Below are 25700 nucleotides of genomic sequence, written 5' to 3' on the forward strand. Positions count from 1 at the left end.
ATCAGCCTCTGCAGTACACACAGATGGCAAACAGCAGGCTGGTACTCCCTGTTTGCAGGTCTGCATGGGGCCATAAGAAAAATAAGAGACAAAATGAAGAGGTGAACTCTAAGAGAGTTCAGTTCCTATATGGATGCCTGCATTCCAGAAATGAATCAAGTTAAAAGGAGCTATAACCAACTTACTTCTCGTTTATATCATCCATAACGAGGTTTAATGAACTTTAATGGCACTTTAAATACAACCTTTCATTTCAATCTCCTACCTTTTCTAAGCATTCACCTTTATGTATAGTCCAAATTACTTCCCTGAAGAAGCTACCATAGCTGTTCACGAAATCCCTCACCTAGTCTGCCTTACATCCACCCAAATCAACCATCCATCGGCTAACTCACTTACCTTTAACTATTTTGTTGAAATACACATCGGTTTTTGAACCATTTCAACAACTTTGCATCACCAGCAGACTTCACAGCGCTGTTATCTACCCCTTCCTTGAGGCATTCACACCACAAAGGGCCTGCCTGTGGCAAAGCACTTTCTCAACACTGCCACATAAAATTTCCCCTTGCAGATAATTTGAGGCTACTAGAATATATGATGATCAAATTTTTATTCGTTTATCTTCACAGCTCATTGCCTGGTGGGTCCCAGGACTGAAATAATTCATTTGTTAAGCTAAACAGTTTAAGAACATCTTCAGTTTCATACAAACAAATTTAAAAATGCTGCTAGCCTCAAGTAACTAGTAGTCCATAAATAAATAAGCAACATTAACCAAACACTTAACATTTGGGTTTTCTTTCCCCTTGCCCTCTGGCTTGGGAGCTTTCACAAATTCCAGTCATGTTTTCCCTGCCCGACTCTGCAACTACAAGCACCAGAACTCAACAAAAATAATTTAAAAGCCCTCCTGATCTCGACAATTTGGAAGAAAAAATAAGCATTGTGAAAATCCTCAGCTTATTTGCAAGACAAAAGTGAGGCATTTTAACCATATTCTAATAGGCAGCCAGATATTTGCCTACTTGACTGCATAATTTTGTTAGTGTGACAAGCAGAAAAAAGGAGGTTTTTTGTTTTGCACATCCCAGTCTGGAAGAGATGGACAAACACGGATATTTCACAAAGGTAGAGCAAATCAAGAATATTCCCATATCCTCACATTTCAGCCCAAAAGAGACTCTTGCCTGCAGGTTTTCTGTATGTTTTTTTTTTTTTCTGAAGTTCTTTGGTGATATGGAGTTTCAAGTCTGTCAAAGCCACCCCAGTATTCAACTGGAAGAGTAGAATAAAAATGCCTTCATCTACATGCAAATGGACATGAAAACACATGAAAAAACCAACTCTCCAATTTTCACAAGTGACCAACATCAGCATTCACAAAATCAGTCATGACATCCTCTCATAAAAATGAAGAGCCGCCACTTGATTATCATAAAGCACTGCATATTCATCTGTTTATTTTTATTTTTAAACTTTGGCAAGTATACAAAGTCATACAAACTTCAGAAAGCCTAAGGCCATAATCTTGCGGTCTAATTCGATTGAACAACGTTCTATTAGAGATAGCAAATATAATAAATTGATAGAAGGAATTAAATTTCTGCTTTTTTCAGAAACCTGACTGCATACATTCTTCTTTAAGTTTCAGTAAGTTTAAGAAGAAAAAAAAGCAGATTTGATTTCTGCTCTCAGAATATTAATGAGAACTTCTCTTATCACTTTTTCTTGCCTATTCTCTTTGAGATCAATGCATGAACTAATGCTCACACACAGACTGGAGAAGAACTTTGCAAGAGTTTCAGCATGTTTTGCATAACATCAAGGAACGAGCTGAGCAAATATTAAATGGAAGAGACACAAGAGATAATTTAATGGCAATTAAGCGTGCTGCCACAAGGCAATCGAATAGTTTTAATAGAATTCTTCTGTGTTTGCTCAGTTATGACTTTTATTATTGTTGTTAATAGAGTTAAATGAGAGATATGAGTGGTTTTGTATTGTTTTTGTTTGTTTTTTAAGAGAAAAAGGGGTTTATTCTTAAGAGCAGAAAGCCTAAGATACGTCTAAAACCCACAAAAATAGAACTCTTGACACATTGGAAGAACTTGACTAGTTTTTCCTGGTTATTACCAAGTCAGATGTACATTAAGCGGGAAGATGACTCCTGATCTGTGGTCCTTGGAGATAGGGTTATATCCAAAATCATGTTCCCCCTCAGCACTGCCCTCCTCCTAGGCACGTGCAGACCTCTACTTACAGCTTAGAAGTTCAGATATATCCTCCTGGAGGAGGACTGAAGAGTATGCACCAAGATCTACACAATATTCAAGGATATGAAGTCTCATTGGTGTTGCTCTCTTCCCCATTTTAATGGCTTCACGTGGGATCTCTCCAAAGGCTAAATCAGAAAAATGCCTAGCACGGTATTTAATTTACCTAGTTTACGTTACTTAATTTACCTAGATCGTAAGAGAATACTAATTTATATAAATAATGTCTCACAGACCTGATTTTGAAAAAGCCACTCAAAAAGCCAACCAGCCAAAAACGAAAAAGCAAAGCAGCAACCCAACCAACCCAAGGAAGCCTTTAAAGCACTCCTGCTAAGCTGGTGTGAATTGATTTGGTTTACGCTGCCTGTAACACAATCATGTCTCCACGTACATTTTGCATTCTAGCAGACTGTGCTTATCTGACCCGGTGGAGGAAACTCTACTGGAAAACAAATTTTAAAGGAGGCTGAAGAAAAAAAGAATTTCTTGCTACAAATTGCGTTGTCGACTTTAACCACCTCTTCCCTTGGATTTGTTTGAAAATGTTCCAATAAGTTTAAATCAGATTTATGGGCAAGCAGGTGTATACTTCAGGTGTAAAGGATCCTGTAGTGTAAAGGAAATTCAGACTACTTCACACTTCTAGATGAGTACTACAATCCGAGCGTTAACATAACTATACCTGTATTTGCCCACTCACAGGCTGATGAGTAAGAATTTAAGCACAACCTATGCTTCATGTTTGTTCTTAAGCTCTTGGTCGTAACAACTACAGTCTGCTGCAATGAAGGGATGAAATATGTGAAAACCACCAATGTGAAGCAGAAATGCACTTCTCAGAGGTAGGAAAAAAGTCTTTTACAGGCCCTGATAAAATAAAAGGTGGAACAAAACTGAGAACCCACGCAATGTACACTGCCTGTTCAATAAATATGTGGTTAGAAAGGGCAGTAACATTTAAAACAAACAAGAATGTCAAAGTCCAACATAATCCTAAACCACAATATATTTGACATATTCATGTCCTGATAGTCAGCTAGAATTCCCCCATTTTTTTTAATTAAGTTTATTTTCTTGCCAATATTTACCTTCTGTTCTCTGCAATGTATTTTTTTCATCAATATTCTTCACTGGCTGGCAAGAACACAGTTATCTGTTAGGATTCTAAGTCTTTTCAACAATAAAAGTTCAAAGATAGTGTGAAATCATACAAAAAAGGAGGTGAACACTGAACCACGAACTAATAAGCTTTTTCCATGAGGAAGAAAGGCACACAAACAAAAAGCCCCGGTTTCGCTGGACCAGTTTCATTTCTGATGTCAGACTTTTAAAATATTTGTTCTTTTACATGAATGGACAAATTACTGATGGTGTAACTTGTAAACTTCTCAAAATTTACTAGGAAATAATTGGCACTCTGCTAGCTATATCAATGGCGAGCTATGAATGGTTCCAGCTGGTACAATTTAAAACAAAAATTGGAGACAGGGGAAAGCCCATGTTTGTGAAGACGGAGAAATTAGAGAATAGCCCTGTGCTAGCACACATGATCTAAGAAGAAATCTATCACGGGCCTCGTATTTTATATACCAGCTGCTACTTTCAAAAGCCATCTGCTTCATTTTTCTGCACGCGAGTTTTCTGATGCAGCTGCAGTATTTCAGAAAAACGTTCACTCGGGCTGACAAGCCATCCTGCCAGTGCAGTTCATAAAAACACCATGTGGGATTTGAATTTCTTTATTAAGAACAAGAGTAAAACCATTCTGAACCGAGTACTGAACTCTTTCCAGGAGTTTAGAAATTAAAAGCCTACTTGTTATGTCTTTAAAATATTTTTTGGTTTAAATTTTGTTTATATCCTAAAACAAAAAAAACCACGGTCAAATACAATTATCAAACTTTCTATTGAGTTTTGTTTTCAGGTATAAATACTGTGAATATTCTTTAGTTACAATGCTATCAAAAGCTGGCTAAAAACAAGCAAATACCAATAATTAGCCTCTGCGCTGGCTCTCCCATCTCATTTAATGTTAGCAAGGAATTTCCCACAGGATAATCTCCAATTTTTCAGGACAGTTTAAAATTAAGCAATCTATTTCTCTTGCTATACTTTCACTGTCTGTGACCTACTTTTACAACTTAGGTTTTTAATTTTATTTATATATATTTTTTTGGGGGGTACTGTTTTATAAACTGTATTTAAACAGCACTTCAGTGGTAAAAGACCTTCTGAAGAGTTAAAAGCATAACCAAAAAAACCACCACCACAACACAAAAATGTAGATAAACAAAGAAACCAATTGTCTTCTGCACTCCCATTTAGTAAGCAGCACAGGAGTTGTCATTAGAGTAGTTTAACGAAGCGTGGAAGACAAAAATTAAATTATACCACTTTCTCCTTAGGCAATGTGTTCTGTCCACAGATTTTCAGCTGGTGTTTTTGTTTTACATTCAGAAATTAGTACCGGCGGTTGGTTAGTGATATCTGTATTAACAACCACAACTCTCCTCCTTCTCTTCCTCTACTTACAATAATTCTTTCTTCTCCTTTTTAACAGCTTAGGTGTGTTCTAGCTCCTGTGTTTAAAGGTTTTAAGTTTCTGAAAGGTGTTTGGGTCCAGAATACCTCAAGGCATCAGCCTGCAAAGCTCATCTTCAGCAGCTAGTTATGTGCCCAAGGCAATTAGTGAAGCACATAGCACATTTCTTTTCCCTGAAACCTGGCATTAAAAATTAACCAAGTTACTCGGTGTTCACGTTCAGATTGCATTTCATTTCCTACTTACTGCAGGTAGCCCACCTAAGTCCACCACAATCCATGTCACAGCTCCTCCCACCAGAAATAATCATCTCAAATATTCTGTGTTTTTGGTTGTAATGTGTTGTGCAGCGTAAAACAGACTGCCAAAAAGCTGAAGCACATCCTGGGAGAGATAAAGCATCAGATGAATGTGGAAATGTCCCACTCCGTAATTGTTTATAATCACAAGACTGCAAAAGGAGATGGCTCTGCACTACAGAGTCAAAATAATCAAACTGAGATACGACTTTGCTTTGAGAGAGTAAGGTCCCAACCCACACTGCTATAGCTTCAGAAATCTTATGCAAAATTAACCCTCGAAGATTTGTGCCTCATCTGCTTTGAATGAAGTACCATATGCACAAAAACCCAAAGCAGGCTTCTAATGTCATCAGTATTTTAGGAGCCTCCTTAATAATTGTAATGGTAGACTTTAAAATGCACACAGGAGGAAAAGGCGTATGTGGGAGCTCTCTACCCCTATTTACCCATCTGATAATATTAGACTTATTATAGAAACTAAGGCTACATTAGGGAAAATTAAGGCTTCAGCCATTTCTCGTGGAGCTAAAAGCACAGATTCGGTATCGGGATAACATTCATTTGCCATCTGCCCTCAGCTGCTCCTCCTCTTCATCTTCCAAGGTCACAGTCTCTATATTATCTAGAGGTGATCTTTGACATCTCTAACTAATTTTGGAAGCCCCTATGTTAATAATAAGGGCATTAGAGGTAGGGAGAAAAAAAAATCAACTTCTGACGAGGCATTGTTTGGGACAGAATGGCTAAAAATGATCCCTTCTGTCAGGGAGGGCTGATCTCCAGATGTCACCGCAATATCCACTGCTGCTCGGAGATCTTCGATAAAGTAGGACTATACACTCGGGAGCCATATAGCACTCAACCTACTAAGCACGCCTTGCTAACAGCTAATTTTATACTCCTCCCCTCCGACACACGACTTTGCTTTTCCAGATCAAACGAGTCCAAGGATCAATGCGATTTACATTTTGGTTGTCTGATGGATGTTATATACACCATAATCCGCTCATCACAAGAACATTTGGTTCAGGACACCGAGAAAGATGTACGCACGCACCAATACGTAAAAATCTGTGCTATCTTCAATTTATGGCCTCAAGTTAACAGCCACTCACATACGACCAAAAGCAAGCCCACAAGCACTATTTTCTCTACTTCTGTTGACAGGTGGAAGTTTAAAATCAAAGAAGTCCTTTTCTTCAGGCTGCGCTCGACTAGTGAAGAAGGATTTGGGAACACAAGCGTGTTTCACATTCCTGGCATACGGCCCTGCTAACAGAAAGCAGACGTTTGACACAACATTTGGAAGATACAGAAGCACAACCGTACAAACAGCAAGACCTGCAAGAACATCAGCGTAGTTACAAGGCTGTAAATCAACCGTTATAGGGAAAAAAAAAGGAGTACTTTATGAGGAATTGTGAATTTCGGCAATTTGAAGAAACTGACCCCTGTAAAGGGTACCTCGCTTATAATTACTTTTACAAGCTGTAAAGAGCAGACAGGTGATGTTCAGTTAGATTTATCTTTTCACTTTCTAAGCAGCTGCAATTCTTACATTTATTACCATTCTGCCTTTGGGCACAGTTTTGTGTGTCAACCATTAACTCTTCTTGAAGGATTTTATTTTATTTCCAACAGGCTGCTAATATAAGGAACAACACAAACCTTTCCTCCTATGTCCTTGACTCTCTGCAAAGCTTTTACTATCAAAGTCATTTGCTTTAGGTCTCCCCTATTTTTATTACAGTATAAGAGATGCTGGTATTTAATTAGGTTAAAGAGTCTAATTCCCAGCCTGCACTTCAAATTATATCTCAAGCACCAAAGCCTTATAAAACTTTAATCGTTATTATAGCAATTGTCCCGACTTAAAAATTTCTTACGTTTCCTCCAAAATGTTGGGGGACAGCATTATAAAAATGGTATTTTATTTGCATATATTTCTCTAGAACAAAATAAGAGAGAATTTTCATTTAAGGAAATTTCACTTAAGGAAATGTATTTTAATCGGTAACTTTACCTTCACAAATACTGCAGCAACAGAACAAAAAAATCCCATTGCCCACAAGAAACTGTCTCATTTTTCTTTGTAGTACAGAACTTTTTGTTTTAAACCAGAAAACTACCAGCACTTTTCCTTTTTTTTTTTTTGAAAGAAGGGATGCCACTTCTTATGAAAACAAACCTGCACTGTAATTGCCAAGTGAAACAGAATTCAGCTCTGTCTTTCCAGGGCATCACGTAGCTGCCCTAACTTCGAGCTCACCCTCCTTCTGCTTGCAATTCCTCCTCTTGTGCATTACATAAAGTTTGCCTCATGTAAAAAAGCAAAACCAAAACCAGTCCTACGGTCTCCTTTCTCAGATAAACAGACACTTCCATGCCACAAGCTAAAAAAAAGACAGCACAGAGAAAAAATGGACACTGATAAAAAAGACTTTTTCTTGTTCTTTGGGATCGAACCCCCCCCAAAAGTTACAAATCTGTTGGAAGCACAGGGACGGCAACAATGGGACAGCTGATGCCCAAGAGCTGGTTACCCCCCACTCTCATCCAGATGCTTATTCCCTTTTCATCAAGGGATAAACCAGCTCCAATTACTGTGGCCTAACATGTTATTCAAGGATAAACGTGGGCAGGCTCTTACCCCACAATCAAAGGCAGGCGGTTCAAGTAGCTTACGTCTGATTTTAATTATATGAATGCTTTAAAAATCTGTATTCTACCTTGATGTGAGACACGGTTTTCGGTCCTCATTCAGCTATTAAGCCATGAGCCTTTATTCCACCTCCCAGCAGCGTTATCACTGGACCAGAGGGAGAGGAAGACACTTGCAACGAATCCCAACCAACACTTTTTTTTTTTAAAGGAAATTGAAATGCTCCGAAAAGAACAAGAAAAGTGTGAAGTATAATTTTCCTGACTTGAAAAAAATTCCAGTTTTTAATTCTCCTTTTATACTCTGTTTCATCTGAAGTCTTTAAAATCAGTATATAAAAAATCATAAAAAACAGTTGAATTTATCCTTTTGAGATTTACAATACCAGTTAATAGAAAAAAATATTAGTGGGAAGAATTCATTTGCAGTAGTTTTCATTAGCAATCCTGTGTACTTGCTGTTTAGGGGGTTCAGGGTGGGTTTGGACTTCAGCCTGTTTCGGATTTGGGTATCCAACACGACAGGACACAACTGAAGACCTGCGCATAAAGCCAATACAGCATCTGCAGACTGCGTGGTTAACCTTAAAAATGGCATTTCCTAATTTTTGAAAACTTAAATCTCTCAATTCAAACACCACTGGGTGGGATGCGATTTGCCTGATTTGGCTGAAATTGCAAGCAGTTGGGTGCAAGGGAACGACACCGTCAATGCAATATCACCAGCTAAATGCGCTTCTACTTCATGAAAGAGAAAGACCTCTGCAGACCTGTCCTCCGCTACCTTTGCTGCCTTCTGAATAGACCAGCAAAAAAAGAGAAAAAAAAAGAGAAAATTCAAGCACAAATCTGACCTGAGCATCACTCTCCAGCGTCCCCAGACTCAGCCTGAAATGCAGATGCTTGTGCAAACCGCACGCTATCGATATTGGTATGACTAACTCTGACATTACCAACAAGTCGCAGCATTTCCCCCCCAGCGTATTGATTTGAATCCTTTGCTGTACAGCTTGCAGAACAGGGGCACTCTCGTGAAAGGTCTCATTAAGTGCCCTGCTTTTATACTTCCAATTAGGACCGATTACGCCCACTGCAGCTGGCAGAGTGACTGCCACCGACTGCAAACGGCTCCGCTTGCAGGGTCTTGGTTTGTTCGACTCCTGGCAATAAAGAATAGGTGATGCAAATAAAGGTCACAGCATCCTCAGTATAGTCAAACGCAAGAAACAAAAAAGATTTCACATAGGAAGTACAAGCTGAAAAACTTAAATGCTTGCATCAATTTATGCAGGCACGCATCGAAGTGAATGGGAGTAGTCAGGCATGTGGGGCTGCAAACGCGTGCCAGTTCGCAGTTCAACAGCCTGGTCACTGTGGTTTGGTTCAACTGTATGAATAAACTGCATCTTCTGACAGCAATTAAGGTAACATTCTGTCATCTTTACTAACGTTCTGGGCTTTTGTGAAAGATGGGGGATCACCTGAGGACTCGGTCTTGCCCAAAATTCCAGGTTTGCAATGATGTCGCTGCTCTGCAGTTAAAACTCAAGAAAATAATTGCATGACTTCTAAAATCCATGGACTTTTCATAGGTGACAGAAGCCACCAGCTTTATTTTCCTTCTCCATGACCTTTTTAGTTTGCTCTTGTACATTTTTAATCAGCCAGACAACATGTGTTTAGATGTTATCAAGACAGTAACAGGTCCTCAGCCACGTCTTGAAAACAAAGATTTAGTCACGGGCAGCATCTGGTCCTCCAAATCTTTTTCTTCATTTAAAACTTGCATGGCAAGAACTTGCTCAACGTTTACATCCATTTGAATCTTAGAACTATTTGGTTTTTATTTTTTCTTAATTCTCTAACTGGGCCCTACATTCATTACGTTTAACGTAGTAAATTCTGTGCTGAAACCTCCTGGTATCTGTGCACGCATATATAATTTATATGTGCTTTGTTCTTGCCTATGCACAACACGCTGTGTCTGATGACACAATGTCTGATTGTGAAGGGTGAGCTGTGGCTAGCAGAAAAAAATGCTAAAATGTTGTGGGAATGACAATTAGAGACAAAGTGAAAAATTCTTTCCACGTCCCTCCCTGGTTTAGATCTGTTCTATGCCGCGGTGTTTTTGCTCAAAACCTTTTCCTGCATTCTTTTCCTAAGTCAGTGGGGTTACCTTACCAGACAGAAGTAACTGTCCTGATTTAGCAAGAAGCCAAGTGAGAATTATGGAGCAAAACAGAGCCAGGGACAGAGTTTGATAGCTCTCAAAGTTACACACTTGATTTCCATGACAATAGAGACCCCAATACCTTGCAGGACCCCAGAAGGAAGAACACTGACTTTTGAAGAACTGGATTTAGAAGTATCTCATGATAATATGAAGAAGAAAAGGGAAGAGAAAAAAAAAAGAGTGCTATGCAGAGTAAGGAGACAAGAACCCCTGATTTTCATTTGGTAATTGGCAGAACTGAGATTCAGGGCATCATCAGATACATACAGCTGTCTGTCGTCTTTGCATATCGGTTCCTGCACAGCTTCATAAGCATTCCTGCTATTCTCAGACATTTGTCGCTGTTTATAATGATTTCTCCAAATTTACTAAAAGCATCTTTGTTTACAAGTACCCCTCTGGCACTTTCAACTCCTTGCTTGAAAGAAACAGTCCCGTGAGGCACGCATGAGAAGCTGCAGGCTCGCGGTGCCATTGTTTGCAAATGAAACAAATCTCTGTGTACAAAGGAAAAAAAGGAAGTACACCACAAGGAATTGAAGACATAGCTGCTCCCCTTCCTAGGGCTGAATTGTGGGATTAAAAAAGTAAAAACGACAAAACCAAACGTAACTGTGTGTTCTTATCCAGATTTGGGCTGTGACAGCCAGGTGAGTTTTGTCACGCTACAATAAAAGCCTCACGATAGAGAAGGGGAGCAACCTGAGGGAGTTCTCCTGAACTCTTCCCACCTGTTGAGCAGGCGAACGATGGAGTTCAGGGAACGATCCTGAAGCTCATCACCCACTTTTGCATCATGGAAAACAAAACCCTCACACGTTTAAAGCCAGTATGAAGAAAGTCACTTGCTGCTAAAGTAGAAAGGAACATGATTTTGTTGCTTCTGCATGAACCCCTGGCGATACATAAAAGTCACTGATATCCAAGCATATCACACAGATTGGTTAAACTGGAATGCTACGTCCAGATAAGCACTGCATAAGAATTATTGCCTTCTCAGATGTCAACTCCAGCATATATCAATTTTGTTACACATTAAAAAAAAATTACAGGTCATTTACCTAAGGCAGTAACATATGTGCGTACAATAAAGCGTAACAGATGTTTAAGAAATTAATGCCAATTAGTGATAATTCCCTATACTGACTTAAGATGAAGGATTGGACAAAGGGGCTGATTATATTTTCCTCTTTCTAGAAACTTGAAGAGAAAAATTAATCAGAATTACTGTTTCCTAGTTCCTCATCTGCAAACATAAGAGGACTCTGCCTATTCACAAGGGCAGGGCATTTCCATGGTTTGCCCCAGCTCCAGATATATCCTAATTTTAGGTGATGTTGCTCAAGAATGATGGCATGTCCCAAGCAACCGACCTAAGACTGGGATATTTCTGAACCTGGCAGATGCCCCATTCTCCTGCCTCTCAGTCCTACCTTATTCTGTCTCTATTATGACATAATGTCTCATAAGGAGTCTCATAAAATGACACCTCTTAAATGATTTAGATTAAAACTGATCTTCCATACAGTAGTATAAACTATTGTTTAGAAGTATAACATAGAAATGTATCTAGTTCACAAAAATGCCACCATTAATAACAGAAACTGTTAAGTACTGGCAGTATTTCAGTGTATGAAGACAGACATCACACCACCCAGAAACTGGAAAAGACCCATCTAACGTAGTAAATCAGTAACTTTACATTCGAATTTTCAGAGAAGAACAGATTCTTAAAGTTAGGGCATACTATTACCATTCAAGTCCAAATTCCTCTAAAAAATATCCCCTCAGAAGTTTTACTTTGAGCTTCTCAGTCTAAAAGCAGATTTAAAATATTTAACAGTATAAAATGAAGATTTAGAGACTTAATTTATAGAAGTTTTACTGTTATGCAGTTTTACTAATCAAGAATACAGACTGCGAAAGGATACTCAAATCAAGAAAAAAAATAATGTGATGGGAAAAAAATATTCCATGGTTGTAGTAAAATTGCCTGCTTATTTACACTTGCAAAAAAATAAAGAAACTTGGCAATTTAATAAAGTGGTAAAAATAGAAAGCCATCTGAACAACAGTAAATTTCATCTGAGTTAAGACAACACCTGCAGAATAACCAGAAAATATTCCTCATCTCTTCAAAGACAGAAAGATGCCATTGTTGGTTCCTTCTGATTTATATATAAAACCTTAGATTTTTACCAACTTATGTTTCTGCAACAATACATTATCCATGTATACAACGCAAGAATTTCCCAAACTGATGCCAGCAAAATAGGAAGTAGCAGAACTGAACGTACCTGCTGATAGAAAAAATTTAAAGTCGGTTTGTCCTCAGTGAACTGGTTTAGAAATCCTTTTGGCAAATACCGAATTCGCAGTTCATACCTGAAAAACAAGGATGAGAGAGTTGAACTGGTGAGATGAGCAATCATCAGGAATTCCTCACAATTAAAGACAGTCTTCAAAGTTTGTGCAAAACAAAGATAAAATCAAAATAAACTAAGGGAAGTCATCTCTTTTGACCACTCAGAAAACTAAACCAAGGGCACTCAGTACCCAACATTTTGTAAGGACCCTTCTATGGGACCTTTGTACGGAAGCAAACCTAAAACCCTGGTGCCTTGCCTTCCCAAAGCTTCAGGGGGGACTGAAGCATCAGGAGTCAGTGGAAACGTGATCAGGACCAGATCCATGGGAAGGGTGAACCCAGAGAGGTGATGGCAGCAGGTCACCAGCCATAACCAACGGCACAACCCCTGCAAGAGAATTTCTCTCTGGTTATCAGCAACGTGATTCTCCACGCACAGACCCCACATCCTACAGACAAAACAAAGGCATGCTGAGGGAAAACGGCTCAGCTCCTTCTCGGATCCAGTGCTGCAATATTCACCTCTGAATTGTGCCACAGGTTTTGAAGGGATTTACCTGGAAAAAGGTTTCCTGCTTGGTACTTCATCATTAAGATGTAGCAAAAGCGGAACGAAGTGGTTTGCAACGTGGCAGTCATGTACAAGCTAACAGTGCATAATGGGTGACATTCAGATTTCCCCTTGAGTCGCGATATACCAAATTTCTATCCCTTCTCAAAGCCTCAACTTCTATTTCTATATCCTAAATTTAGCATTATTGCTCGTCCTGAGGCAAGAGCTAATGACGTTTGACACATACTGCATTCCTGCCATGAAACCCTGACAATAAATGTACTCATCCCTGTAGGGCAAGCATCCCTCTACTTTCTTTTAGGCAAGTAATTGGGATGCCCATGACCAGGGTTTATATGGGGCTACGAGGAGTCCCACACAACAGACTGCAATGGGAAGCTGCAGGGTTCTTCTTTGCTTTGAAATCACTCGAAATACCTTGTCTATAGTTAGAAGCCAAACTAAGGAAAATAATTAGAAACTGGAAACACGCACACACTGGATACAAACGAGGAATATTTAGAATGAAGGGTTTTCCACAGCACAGCAAGTCGTCTTGTGCATGGAAAACGATCTTCAGGCCATAGGATATAAAAGAGATGGAGGACACCACCAGGCAGAAGTCAGAAAAAGACTCAAAAGTCACATTTAATGAGCCATTTTTTGAGAGTTTGTCCATTTCACGATACATAGAGGATACCTAGCTATTCACTGAAATTTTAACTATAAGGCAAATTGTACCTGTGGGTGTTTAAGTGCCAAGGAGAGAAGGCAGCAGGCACACACGACCCAGAAGCAGAAAAGCGGAGCGCTCCCAATCACCACCTCAAATTCATCACCCTCTATCCCCTCAAATTCATCACTGAACACCACTGCAGAGATTGAAATGGAACAAATCTATTTAAAAAAGACCCATTTGCACTTTTTTCTTTGTTCTGTAACCCAGTATGATTTAGTCGTCCTTCTACATTTTAATATCAACACCACTGTGCTCTGAAAGCCATCCTTACTGTTCCTCCTCGTTTCTCAGGTGCACTTTCTCCTCCTATTCTCGGCGCTTGCTTTTGCTGTTTCTGAGCTCCTCTCCTCGGCATCGCCTCCCAGGCCTCATTACAGGAGGCAAAGAGCATTCAAAAGGGAAGATCCAGCCTCCGAAAAAAGGAAAGTGGAGTGACCTGATACCTGAATGCAGCAGGGTTATCCACATCGCACAACTTCCTGGTTAATTAAAAGCAGCTTCATTATGCTCATTCCTTTCACCTCTAAAGCAGTCTGACAGCCTTTCCCATTGGAGCTGAATTTAAGCAGATCGCTGAATGTTATTACAAAATCCACTACCTATTTTATTACTGTTAGGATTATTTCGTACTAGGGACTTGCAAATACGTAGCGAAGGCTGATGCGCAACTCGTGGGTATTTGCGTTGCATAAAAGAATTGAAATATCAAACCAACAAACAGCAAAAAAGCAAAACCAGCTGAAGAAAATTCGGAATCTTGCAAACAGAGGTTACTTGTCTTCCGCACAAAGCTACGGATGGAGCAGGGCCATGTGTGAGGAGGAAGGATCCATCCTACTCCCTTTTTAACCGGCAAAAAATTCAAATGAGTTTCCCCCAAGTTGAGCCCGTTTTGCTTGTGATGGTAATCAGTATGTGATCTCCCTGGGTTTACCTTGTCCACGAGCTTTTTCATCCTATTTTTCTTCCCCTGTCCCGCTAAGAGCACCAGCATCAGCCCACTACTGGGGTGTCTTCTGCCACAAGAACCTCACCAAGGGGACCTTCTACATCCTGGAAGCATTAGGGTTCAACGTGTGCGTTTCAGACATCTTATTTAATGACAGATTCTGAAGATGGGGTTGAATTTTCACACCACATAAATGAAAAGAACCCTTTATTTGGTCTTCCAAAGTACAAAGAACAAACACTGGCTAAACACCGTCGGTCACCCTACACCTCTTCTCCTACTTTTCAGTCCTGCAAGCAGAAATCAGACGTCACTCAGGCCTGAAGAGATGGATACGCAACTTATCTCAAACCTCCAAGATTCAGTCACCCTTGTAAAGAGATACGAAAATACAGGAAAAGCAGCATTTCCTATTTGCAGAGACCTGCCTGCTTCACTGAGGAGCCATGAAACGTATTGCTTTTTGCAACAGGATCTCACAAGAAAATCGAGCAAAGTAAAAAAACTGGGCTGGGATAGCAGTAGTGACCTTCATTACCTATTTATAAACCAGTCTCTGACTACACTTATGGGAATGAAGAACCTGATTTCCAAAGGCCAGCTCAAGGATGGGCTTGATTTTCAATATCCTGTACATTTACTCTTTGAAACACAGCCAGCTGAAGAGGATGCCAGGTCCCTTCTCACAAAACCGATCTGCTCACTGAGCCAGTCAGCCAGTTAATGGTCACCTCCCTTAAGTTCGCTAAAAACACTACCAGAAGACTTGTGTGGAAGCTATCGAAACTTACAGCACAGGACTGCTAAATTCTGGGGCTTCCTTTGGGGTCTTTTACCTATTAGAGCCGACGCACGAGCGATTTTACCCCCACACCTATGAAACTGGAAGAGCCCTACCCCAGGAGGAACAACCTGTTCCAAGAGATATTATTTGTTACAGGAACCTTTTTTGATTTTCCCCTTTTTTTGGGACAAAAAAGGCCAGCAAATGGAACAGTGCTTTGGCACGTACCATTTGTAAGAGACAGGAAGGATTGCTGCTGTGATTGCTGAGTCTGATCAAAAATGATCAGGGCTGATGCTGTGGTTTAAGAGTCCTGCATCCTGGTAATCCTACTTCACCTCGCTGTACAGGGATAAAAATGACAGTTAAGGGAGGAAGCTTCTTTCATCTTTTACCCTCACGCCCTTTGAAACATCGAATCATTAAAATAATACTACAAGTGAAGGGGAATTTCTTCATTAAGAAGTGAGTTTAATGCATGCCCAGGTCTGCCTTGCTGGCATAAACACGAAGAGGAAACCTGAAGCAAATAAATCAAAGACGCTCTGGTCTTTATTGCCTTCCCATAAAAGAGCACTGGGATTTTGTTTGTATTCCTCTTGTCATCTGGGATCGTCTTGCACACGCAGCTGTACAGGGCTTCACACAACCAAACGCTTAATGAAGAATTAACAATTTATGCTAGGCTAAGATAAACCTACCGGCAGCAGTGTTGGTGGAATTCAGTAATGAACAAAACTCTCAGGCTGCATCTGGACGACCACAGTTATTCTAAAGCAACTGCAAGAAATCATGCCCAAATTTTACAAATGCTTTTGTAGAGCTAAACCTTGGACATCTCCGAGATAAGGCGGTATTGCCCAAACTGACACAAAGCAGACTCCAGAATATTTATTTCCCAAAAAGTTATCACAAACAAATAAGCACGCGGTTCCAATAATTATAACGCTGAAGACTTTTTGGCACCAGGACTGAGATACATTTGGAATTTTCTGATGCTAGGAGGAGTTATCTTCATTTCCAGAGATTAAAACAAAAGGGAAAAGGATATTTTGTCTGATACGGTTAGCTAGCACGAATGTTCCTAAAGTGAAGGTGCAGTTAATACACAGCTTCTATCTGAATTTTAGTGCCAATCTTTGTAGGAAAAAATGAAGTATCAGGCCTCTACTGATTGTTATTTTTTAACCACAAGATAGTTCAACTTTTGCTATCTTGTGCAAAATACAAACCTTTTTTTAGCAGCCAGGAGGTCAAAGGAGTATGTAAAGGCAAACATGAGGGTGGGGAAAAAAAAAAGACTTGCAGTAAGCAATGATTTCCTGCTCGTCTTTTGCCACGTAATTGAGGTTATCCCCTGGCAGTCTGGCAAAGCTAAATTGTGTGTGCTCCTGCAGCTCAGCTGCTTGCCATAGGAAGAGGGAAGAGAATTTGAAATGACAGAATTTTGGGCGACCTCATTGCCCTGATGTCCACTGTTATTTACTCTTCCTAAGCTCTATCTACAGCTGTGTCATCTGAGCCGGAGCCACAGCCCTGCTGTTCCCCATCACTAACCCATCCTCTGCAGGACTATAAATAGTGCAGGACGAGACAAAAGATGCCTACGCGGGAGATGGATTTTATTCTGGTAAACTTGTGTACATCCTACTGACAAACAGTACAACTTCTAGTATCTGGATCAGTCCAGGAGAACATTTGAGTTATTATTTCTGAGCGATGAATATACAGCCCTTTAAATTTAGATAATTAAAAAGAAAAATCACACGAGAGGCAGTTATTGGGTTATTAATACTATAGGAAGCTTTTCATTTAAGACCCATCCCAAGACTTCTCTCCCTTAACTAATCTAAATATTTTTACAAGTACTGTCATATGATCTTAAACACTCTGGTTTATGGTATTACAAATATGACAGCAACGTTTTGATTATGCACAGCAAATCTCCACAGGTTTCAAAGGTATGTCAGCTGCATGTATTCGATAAAACATAAAATGACTGCCTGGAAAGGTATTGAATAATTTACGTCTTATCATAGCTCTTTCATGAGTATTTTATCCAATTCCTTTCCACCAGCTTCAAAACAATCATTTACCTTTGCTTTTAAAACTGATTAACTCTGTTCTGCAACGTGTACCACGTGAGTTGCACCGCGTAATAAAAATGGAACTGGCACTTGTACGCTATTTAAGAAATTTCAAACAGCATAAATAATTCACACATCTTACACACAACGTGACTATCAGGGAAGGGATTCAGGAATCCCTTACTTCCCAAGCTGTGATTTCACAGTATTATCAACGAAAAATTTATTGTGCGGTAAAGAAGGATAAATATTGATGCAGGTCCCAGAAACAATGAAATGTAACGTTCATAGAAGAGAACATGCTACACTTCTGACACCCAAAGTTTTAAACATTTCTGATTTGTTTGATATATGGAAGTCAGGACACTGAAGAGAATTTATAAACTGTGACATCTGCTGGTATATGACGCTAATTCCATTTGCAAGAAATTAAATATAGACTATTTACAACAATTCTGCAGAAGACAATAATTGCAGCCTTCAAAATAACAGCAAGTTTTGCACAAATCGTGGTTATAAACATAAAACATGGAGAAAAACATGCACAAGACCCCTGCAATAACCTAGTAAATGCCAATATTTTATATATTTTTTTCATTTATGTATCAAGATCTCTCCTTTTCTATTTTAGAGGTATGCTTACATCACAGATAACACTTGTACTAAAACTTTAAGGACGACAAAACGTGAGATGGGGCTCACTAGATGTATCACAGGTTTTGCAGACTTTCAGGACGAATGCCTGAGATTTCTGCTCCTACTTTAGGCCTCCTCTAAATCCCAGGTTAGACCTATCTGTTCTCTGCAGGAAACCCCTTCCAACAACGAAAACCATTCTTTACCACTTACAGCTTTATATGTGAAAAGTATTTTATCCTGTTCCACCAAAAGAGGATCGTCCTTAATAACGCACGTTATAGAGCCGACTTTTATGACAAGGCAAACACTCACAGGACTTGATTTTGACACTAAACAGATTTATGGCCTTACTTCCATTCTTCGGGAGGGTGGGCTAGTTCAAATTTCTCTCTCACGTTGGACACCCCCATGTCCAGGTGTAGCCAGTGAACCTCCTCAGACTGCAGATGGCTGAGCCGCAACCCGTAGCAGGCCACGTTTTTCACTTTGTGACTGTCCACAATCTTCTGAATTATGCCCTGAAACAGAGAAACATACACTCCTTACAAGCTGTAGCATGCAAAACAAATATATATTTTAAAAAATCCTACAGTAAGGCTTTAAAATGTAACCATGTCACATACTATACAAAATACTAAGCAATAAATCGGATACCATCTTTATTAAAAATACTAAACATTGTAAGCTCCTGTTTCAGATAAAACATTTACAGTTTCTGAAACTTTACTGGCACAGTTTCAGAAATCACTGCATAAAAAGGTTTCTATGAATCTTATCAGAATTAAGCCACAGTTCCCTCTGTGTAAAATAAAATAACAAAAACCAAACTATAAAAAAGCAGATTTGTGGATGAAAGTGAAATTTATTTTGTCCAAGAAAAACCATCATCAGCCTTTAAAAAATCTGTCTAGTTCTGGAAAATTATGTTAGATTTTCACACTGCTTAGCGCCTGAGCAGCCAGGATTTAGCAGGTCACAGCCCCTTGATTTCGCTGCCCCCCACTCACTTCGTTCCTGAGCTTCAGCACAGATCTCATACAAGATGAGGGAACTGACAATTACTCAAGACTCTCAAACAAAATAAACACACTCCTTGTTGGTCCCGAGGTAACTTTACGAATTTGAGGATCTCCTGCCAGAGAAAGGACCCGTGCAAAAAGCACCCAACAGATTGCCTCTTTCCTTCCCGAATGAAAGGTTTGACGCACGGTAACTAAAATTCAGATGCGTTAACAGAGCATGGATTAGCAACCTCTCAAGTGCCGTGTGCCGGGCTGTCCTGCTCTTAGCCAGATTAGAAAGTCAGCAGGAGACCAAAGCTGCTGCCTCGCAGCCTGCTGGAAGGTAAAACGTGTCCCTGCCAGGCAGCAGAGCCCTGCCGGGGCTGAGCTCCCAGCTCAGCAGGAGCACGGCTATCGCTGCTCCCAGGCGCTGCTTTCAGGAAATCATCGTCCTCTGCTGCTGACCCTGTAAGGAGCCGGATGCATCCTACCGAAAACGCTCGTGTGTGCGTGCGTGTATGCGCAAACACACGGGTACAGACACAAGCTGCTGAGTCTTGCACAGAATTTCACCAACGTGTAGGCAACAGGAAGTTTTGCAGGAGCCAGATGCGAGCTGTTGGGGCTGCTTAAGCGAAAGTTTGCTACACCATGGCATTGTTTTGCCAAAGTTATGAGTTTATATCCCAAATAAATCATTTAAGACCTTGACTCTGCAAATTATGCATGCAGAAAACAGCAAAAAATATTTAAGTATTCTATCTGAATGGAGGGGGAACACCCTCAGCATCCTCCTCGGTACCGGCGGTGCCTCCAAACCCTGGTCTTCCTGGCCGGGAGCTGCCAAATCCTCACCGCCAAGCGGATTACGAGGCCGATGCTTGCAGAAGGATGGACACAAACTGCAAAGTATGTGAGACGCTTGTGGAGAACTTTATCATATGGGAAGGATGCTTCAGAACATGCTGGGCAAGTCAAGCTCTCGGAGTGGCCGCTACCTGCTGGCAGCACCACGCCGACAAAGCAGCAGGAGCCGAGTCCAGCAGCCAGGAGCCAACCTGCTGGGACAAACGTCCAACACAAACGAAAACGATCTCCCTACAAGCTGGTAAAACCACGGAAGGAAGAACCACAGCGGCCAGGGCTGGATGCCCGGGGAAGAGGCAACACCAGACAAGCACATAGATGCTGCCCAAAGCGCTCTGCCAGCCTCTGACTATTTTTATCCCGAGGATTTCCTGAGCCAAGCCTTGTGTCATTCATCAGCCTTCAATGAGGCTCTTCCAATTCCTTGTCCAGTCTCCCCTTAAGGCTGTTAACTTCCTCCACCCTTCACCAACCGGCTGCAAAGGTCTCTTACCCAGGCAGCGGACGGGTTTAGAGCTGAATTAAAGGTACTGACCACAGGGTACAAAACGGTTAAGTTTGTTTCTTGCCTCTATTTATGGGTCTTTGTGTAAGGGAGCAAATACTGCAGAAGAGTTGCCAGTATCCAGGGAAACACACAACAACCCAGCACCCTCAGAAGCAACAAAGAGAGGAACTTGTAATTTAACCTCTTCTTCACCCAGAGGACTGTCTCTGCTTAGTCAGTGGAGCCTGATATTTTGGCAGGCGTGCTTTTCCCTGAAGGGCACACCGCCAGCTTTTCCATACGCGTGCAGCCAGAAGAGATTCATTCATTTTCCTCGCTTACTGAACGCTGCGTGAATAGAGGATGTAGCACGCAGCATTTGGTTCTGGAAAGCCGACCCTTCCCACGTCTCTGGGTGCTGTCAGTTCATAGTGAAAATGGGCGTGCGTGTTCTTAACAGACAGCTATACTGCTGTATATATATGAAACGACTTCATAAAGAGAAAAAAAATCATTTTTCTATGACCACGAACAACCAAGAACGCCGATGCGTAAGGCAGCTGAAACCATGAGCATCTCAAGAAAGAATCAGCCTGGACATTTAAGAGCCTCTAATTTTCAGGCTGAGATTTCAAAAGGAGCGAAGAAGCCAGCTATCTTCATTCCTATCAAAAGCAGGTGAGATTTTCAAGCCTCTATTCCTTTTACATTATCATTAAGGTCGGACAATTCTAAACCTATCACAGAATCAATATAAAAACACATATAGGTTTTTATTATTTATTTCAGGAGGGCACAATAACCCCTCTGGTGAAGCAGTTAGTTCCACACCACAAAAGTAAATAGCAAGAGTTCACATTGCAACTCAAGAAAAAGTTGACTGCTGAATGCTAAGGAGAGATGGCAGTATTGGTGCAAAGGGGTCAAGTGTTTGAAAATACAAGCTAGGAACTACAATGTATACCCAGAAAGGAAAAAGTGATGCTTTATGTGCAACAAACACGCAGGTTTCTTCTTCTTTTTGGTTTAGGAAATCCCAGAGAGCTCATTCTGCCACAGCCAGAATCAAAAAGCACAAATAAGGCAACGTGGTGGTCAAGCTGCTTAAATTGCCTACGGCCAGTCAGCAGGGGAAACCTCTCAAGCAAAGCATCCATTTGCTTATTTACTTCTTTATTAACGTATCAGGGAAGGTGAATTTGAACCACGTCGAGTTTCAAACACCACGTCGAGCCTCCTCGGGTCATGGGCAGCCTCCCCAGGCCGGGCGGAGGTGCTGGGGTGCCAAACAAAGCTGCTGCCATCGCTGCGGGACGGGCGACGGCTTCTCTGCCTTGCCAGAAGCACGCCTGGTGTTCTTCGCAGGACCGGACCAGAATGCTAAATCAGCGGTTCCCAGACAAATAATTTAACTGCTTGAGCACCGCACAATAGGGACTGAACACCCCGCTGGGCTATGTCCCAACAGTCTTCGAAGTGGAAGCACTGCCAAAGAAATCTGAAGTCTCTCCAGGCTTGACAGCTTTTTAGCTCAGGAAGCTCCTCAGGTGCGTTCTTGAGTGAAAAAACAACCGGGTAAGGAAAACCAAAAGTTTCAACCTTGATAACGAACTTACTGCCCCAAAGCCATCCCAGCTAGAAATGCCGGTGGGAGAGCTGCACCCCGGCAGACACCCACAGCTAAATAGGATTTTATCTGGGTGTAAGCAGGGTGCCTGCATGGACATAACCTCCCGATAGAAATTTTCACCTGTTGTCACTCTCATCTAAACACGGGACAACCGCAATGAAGTCACAGGACCGAACGCAAGCTGAAAGCTGTTTACTGTACACATCGCCTTTAATTAGGTTTGCGGAGCTGACATTTACATCCCAAACAAAAAAATAGGCTGGTACAGCTGAGCAGAAGAGAATGGGAAGCCCTTAGAGGAATTTCCTATCAATAACAGTTGATAGGTCACCTTTTCCTTACCTTTAGCCCAGAGGGGAGGCAAAAAAAGCTCTTTCTACAGCTAGCAAACTGGGCAGTGCTAAGGTTTATTCCTTCGTTCAAAGAACCCTCATATTCAACACAGCTAACTCGCAGAATGGATTCATATTTGTCCTCTGTTAGAACGAAAAAGTGTCCAAAAATAGAATTTACAATACAGTATAGTTAGGAAGCTGTTGAAAAATTCAAGACAGGCCAGAGGAAGGCTGAACGGTGCAGGATGATAACCTCGGCTCTTCCAGTATGCATCAATATCATCCTGTGCTCCTGCAAATGAGTGAAAATGAATTGCTTGCTTGTAAATTAACCAAGCTGATGTGCTACTATGAATAAATTGAAGTTGGAATAATGTACTCCCAGTGCGACTACAAACCTAATTTCCCTATTTAGCAGGAAGGAGAAAGTCTCCTGCACTAGAAAAAGTCTTTAGGCGGCACCTCCTACACAGGGACACAGTGTTAATGTTTGTGAGGCTCTCGAAATATGTCAAATGCTATTTATATATCAAGTATTATCATTTCTGATGAGCGATTTATATGGGGAGCTTAAATGAAGAGCTGAACAAAAGTCAATGACAAAGCTCTGCTGCAAGTTACTTTTAAAATTTCTATAAAACTCCAGAATGCCTTCGCAACACCAAGGTTTGACCAAGCATCACCCCCTCTGATGACGCTTGTCCAACATTGGAACAGCAAAGCCCACATCCCTGTTTTTAAACATTGTCACGTTGCTTTTTTTTTTTTTTCTCTCTCTCTTGCACTGATCCCACAAACACGGATCACTCATCCCGAGTGCCAAATGACGGGGGACCTCTGGGCGCACGTTGACAAACGCAGAGCTGGTAGAGCCGTGCTTGCCAGTGCCCTTGGGTGGATTAACACTCTTCTGATCCTACTGCACACTGGTACAGCTTCCTAAATAAATGTAACTGTTTTAAATGTTGATGCTAAGTTCAGTTTTCTGGAAGCTTAGCATCCAGAACTCACCATCTCCTATCCTCAGTCGTACTTGTGAAATGTGGGAGGTTCCTTGGATCCTGCGTAGTTCGATTCTAGCCCAGGAAGTGCTGTTGACTTGAAGGCCATCTGTACACCCAGGTATTTCAGGTAAAATGTCAAAGGGCGATTTATATTGTCTTTAAAGCATTGTTTTGCATGTCTCTTTCATCCAAGGACATCCAGAGCATCCACAAGTAAAGCAGGCACTCTAAAGACCAAAGGTGGTTTTGTCTGTTACAATTAGTTTATTACTAGTATACCTTCTTTTCTTATGCTGCTTCCATCTGCAGGTCTGTAGCTGTGTTCTTGATATTTTTTTCAAGTTCTCAGAAGCAGAGTTCATAGTAATTAAAAATACAACTCTGTCTTGTCATCTGGTGCAATGCAGGTAGGTGTACAGCAGAGAAGAGGAACAGAAAATGGTAAATGGTACTCATTTTCTAGCTCCTTTGCTACATCAGGATGGATTTTATTTCTACACAGAGGTAATTGATGTTAGGAAGTAGTGCACTCACTCCAGTCCATTTCTACTATGTCAGAAGGTTCCTGTGGCTCTAAGCACATGTATTACTGTATATATATGGCAATTAGATTCAGATGTGTAGCCCTTGCTGCATGCAGCAGACTTCTACCAATCAAAAAAATCCTCAGGTGGCATGGTTTTCAGTCCTGCTGGTGTTCACAGTCTTTTTCCACTGAATACGAAAGGACTTTTAGTGTGGCCGACCTGCTAGACCCATACCACATTATCGTAAGAACCCATTTTAAAAGAGAAACCTACTAGATAAAATCTACGTATATCACATTAGCAACCTCCTTTACAGGCAGCAGTAGATAGATTAGGTTAGATTAGAACAGCCCTGCAGCATGCCAAATCCCCTATAACCCTTCAAGATACCTGCTTGGTTTAGGTGGAATGTATCTGGCCCATCCAGCCGCTGGGAAGCCACGTGTTCAATTTCTGGCTACCTGGCAGCAGCACCCTGGTGGCCCGTTGGGATCAGTATCACAAAGACCAGCTCTGCTCCAGACTAAGCACAGTATCCGCTATATTTTGTCCAGATATCAGGTCAAAATAAGGTGGGTTATAAAAAGGGGAAAAGGCTTGAAGGACAGAGAGGAAGACGAATGGGTGGAACCCTGGCTAGAAGCAAGTCTCATGGACTGAAGCTTGACGGATATGCCTCTAATTCCCTCCAGAGAGGTAATATCCTTCTCGATGTATGGTTGGAGACCAGGAATGCTGCAGGGGATGATGAAGGGTGCTCACAAAAAGCTTTAACAGCCTGTTCCCTGGTGGTGCAGTAACTCTGCAGACCCGAGCAGTGCCAGCACCAACAGGCATTTCCTTGCGTCCTACAGCCTTCTCAGCTGGGTCTGTCTGCAGGATGATGCAGCTAACAGGACCGCAGAGCCGATCTGGGTTGGAAACACCACTGAAAGAATGATCCACTTGGACTTGGACTGAGCTTGCCAAAAGGTCACAAACACCTGTGCTAGCGCAGCTCAGGTGGAAACTTAAAGCAACGGGAAGGAAGCTGGCAGTGCTGCCAGGAGAAATGTACGCCTAACTAGGATATCATTTGAGCCACAGACCTTTGTGACAGGGACTCTTTCCATTCCACCACCATGAACTGACAAACGCTCAGGTCTCCTATAGCGCTGGATGAAACACAGCAACAATCCATGGTACAGAAATGCCAGCAAAAATCCACGGACTTAATGCAGACAAATGTGGACGGAAGAGAACACTGCAAGACCCACCAGACAACACAGACACTGTAGGACAGAGTAAGACAATGAAATTGCAAATGGCTTGGGAGGGTAAAAACAGGGTGTGGACTGAATAGGCAAAATAAACGGGAAAAGGGAAGAAGCACACACTAACACAGTAATGCAGTTTATTTAGCTGCTTTAGCGATGTCTTGGCTGAATGTGATTTAGCCCTTCTAAAAAGGGAAGATCTGGGACCTGGTTGTGATCAGAGCTCTTCCAATGTTGTACCCATGCTTTCTACCTGAAGAAGATACGATTCTGTAGGTGGGTAGGGAATCTGATGAATTTGCTGTGGGATTTTTCCTCTGATATAGCATGGGACAAAGCCAAAGGATGCCCCTTGACTTCTAACTTCGAGTCCATCAGGTTAGATATGTCCTTATCCTTAGTCAATGACGTTGTTCCTTTTTTCTTCAGCTTTATGAGTTCTCAAAATGTCAAC

At 41.2% G+C, this 25700-nt stretch overlaps 1 protein-coding gene and 1 long non-coding RNA gene across 12 annotated transcripts in view; both read right to left on the bottom strand.

Moving 5' to 3' along the window:
• The window catches only part of PTK2 (protein tyrosine kinase 2), a 203892-nt gene that overhangs the window by 87525 nt on the left and 90667 nt on the right, over window positions 1-25700 (bottom strand). For all 11 annotated transcript variants that reach the window (XM_080582103.1, XM_080582105.1, XM_080582104.1 and 8 more), the window contains 2 exons: window positions 18491-18657; window positions 12318-12405 (listed from right to left, as the gene is read on the bottom strand). In XM_080582103.1, coding sequence (XP_080438229.1) covers window positions 12318-12405; window positions 18491-18657 — 255 coding nt within the window. The remainder of the gene's footprint in view (window positions 1-12317; window positions 12406-18490; window positions 18658-25700) is intronic.
• LOC308190550 lies at window positions 1433-12308 on the bottom strand. Its single transcript, XR_013947316.1, has 2 exons — window positions 7312-12308; window positions 1433-6392 (listed from the first exon to the last, which is right to left on the bottom strand). It is a non-coding gene; the product is annotated as an uncharacterized lncRNA (long non-coding RNA).

The sequence above is a fragment of the Anser brachyrhynchus genome (genome assembly GCF_964034855.1).
Source record: "Anser brachyrhynchus genome assembly, chromosome: 2".
NCBI lineage: Eukaryota > Metazoa > Chordata > Aves > Anseriformes > Anatidae > Anser > Anser brachyrhynchus.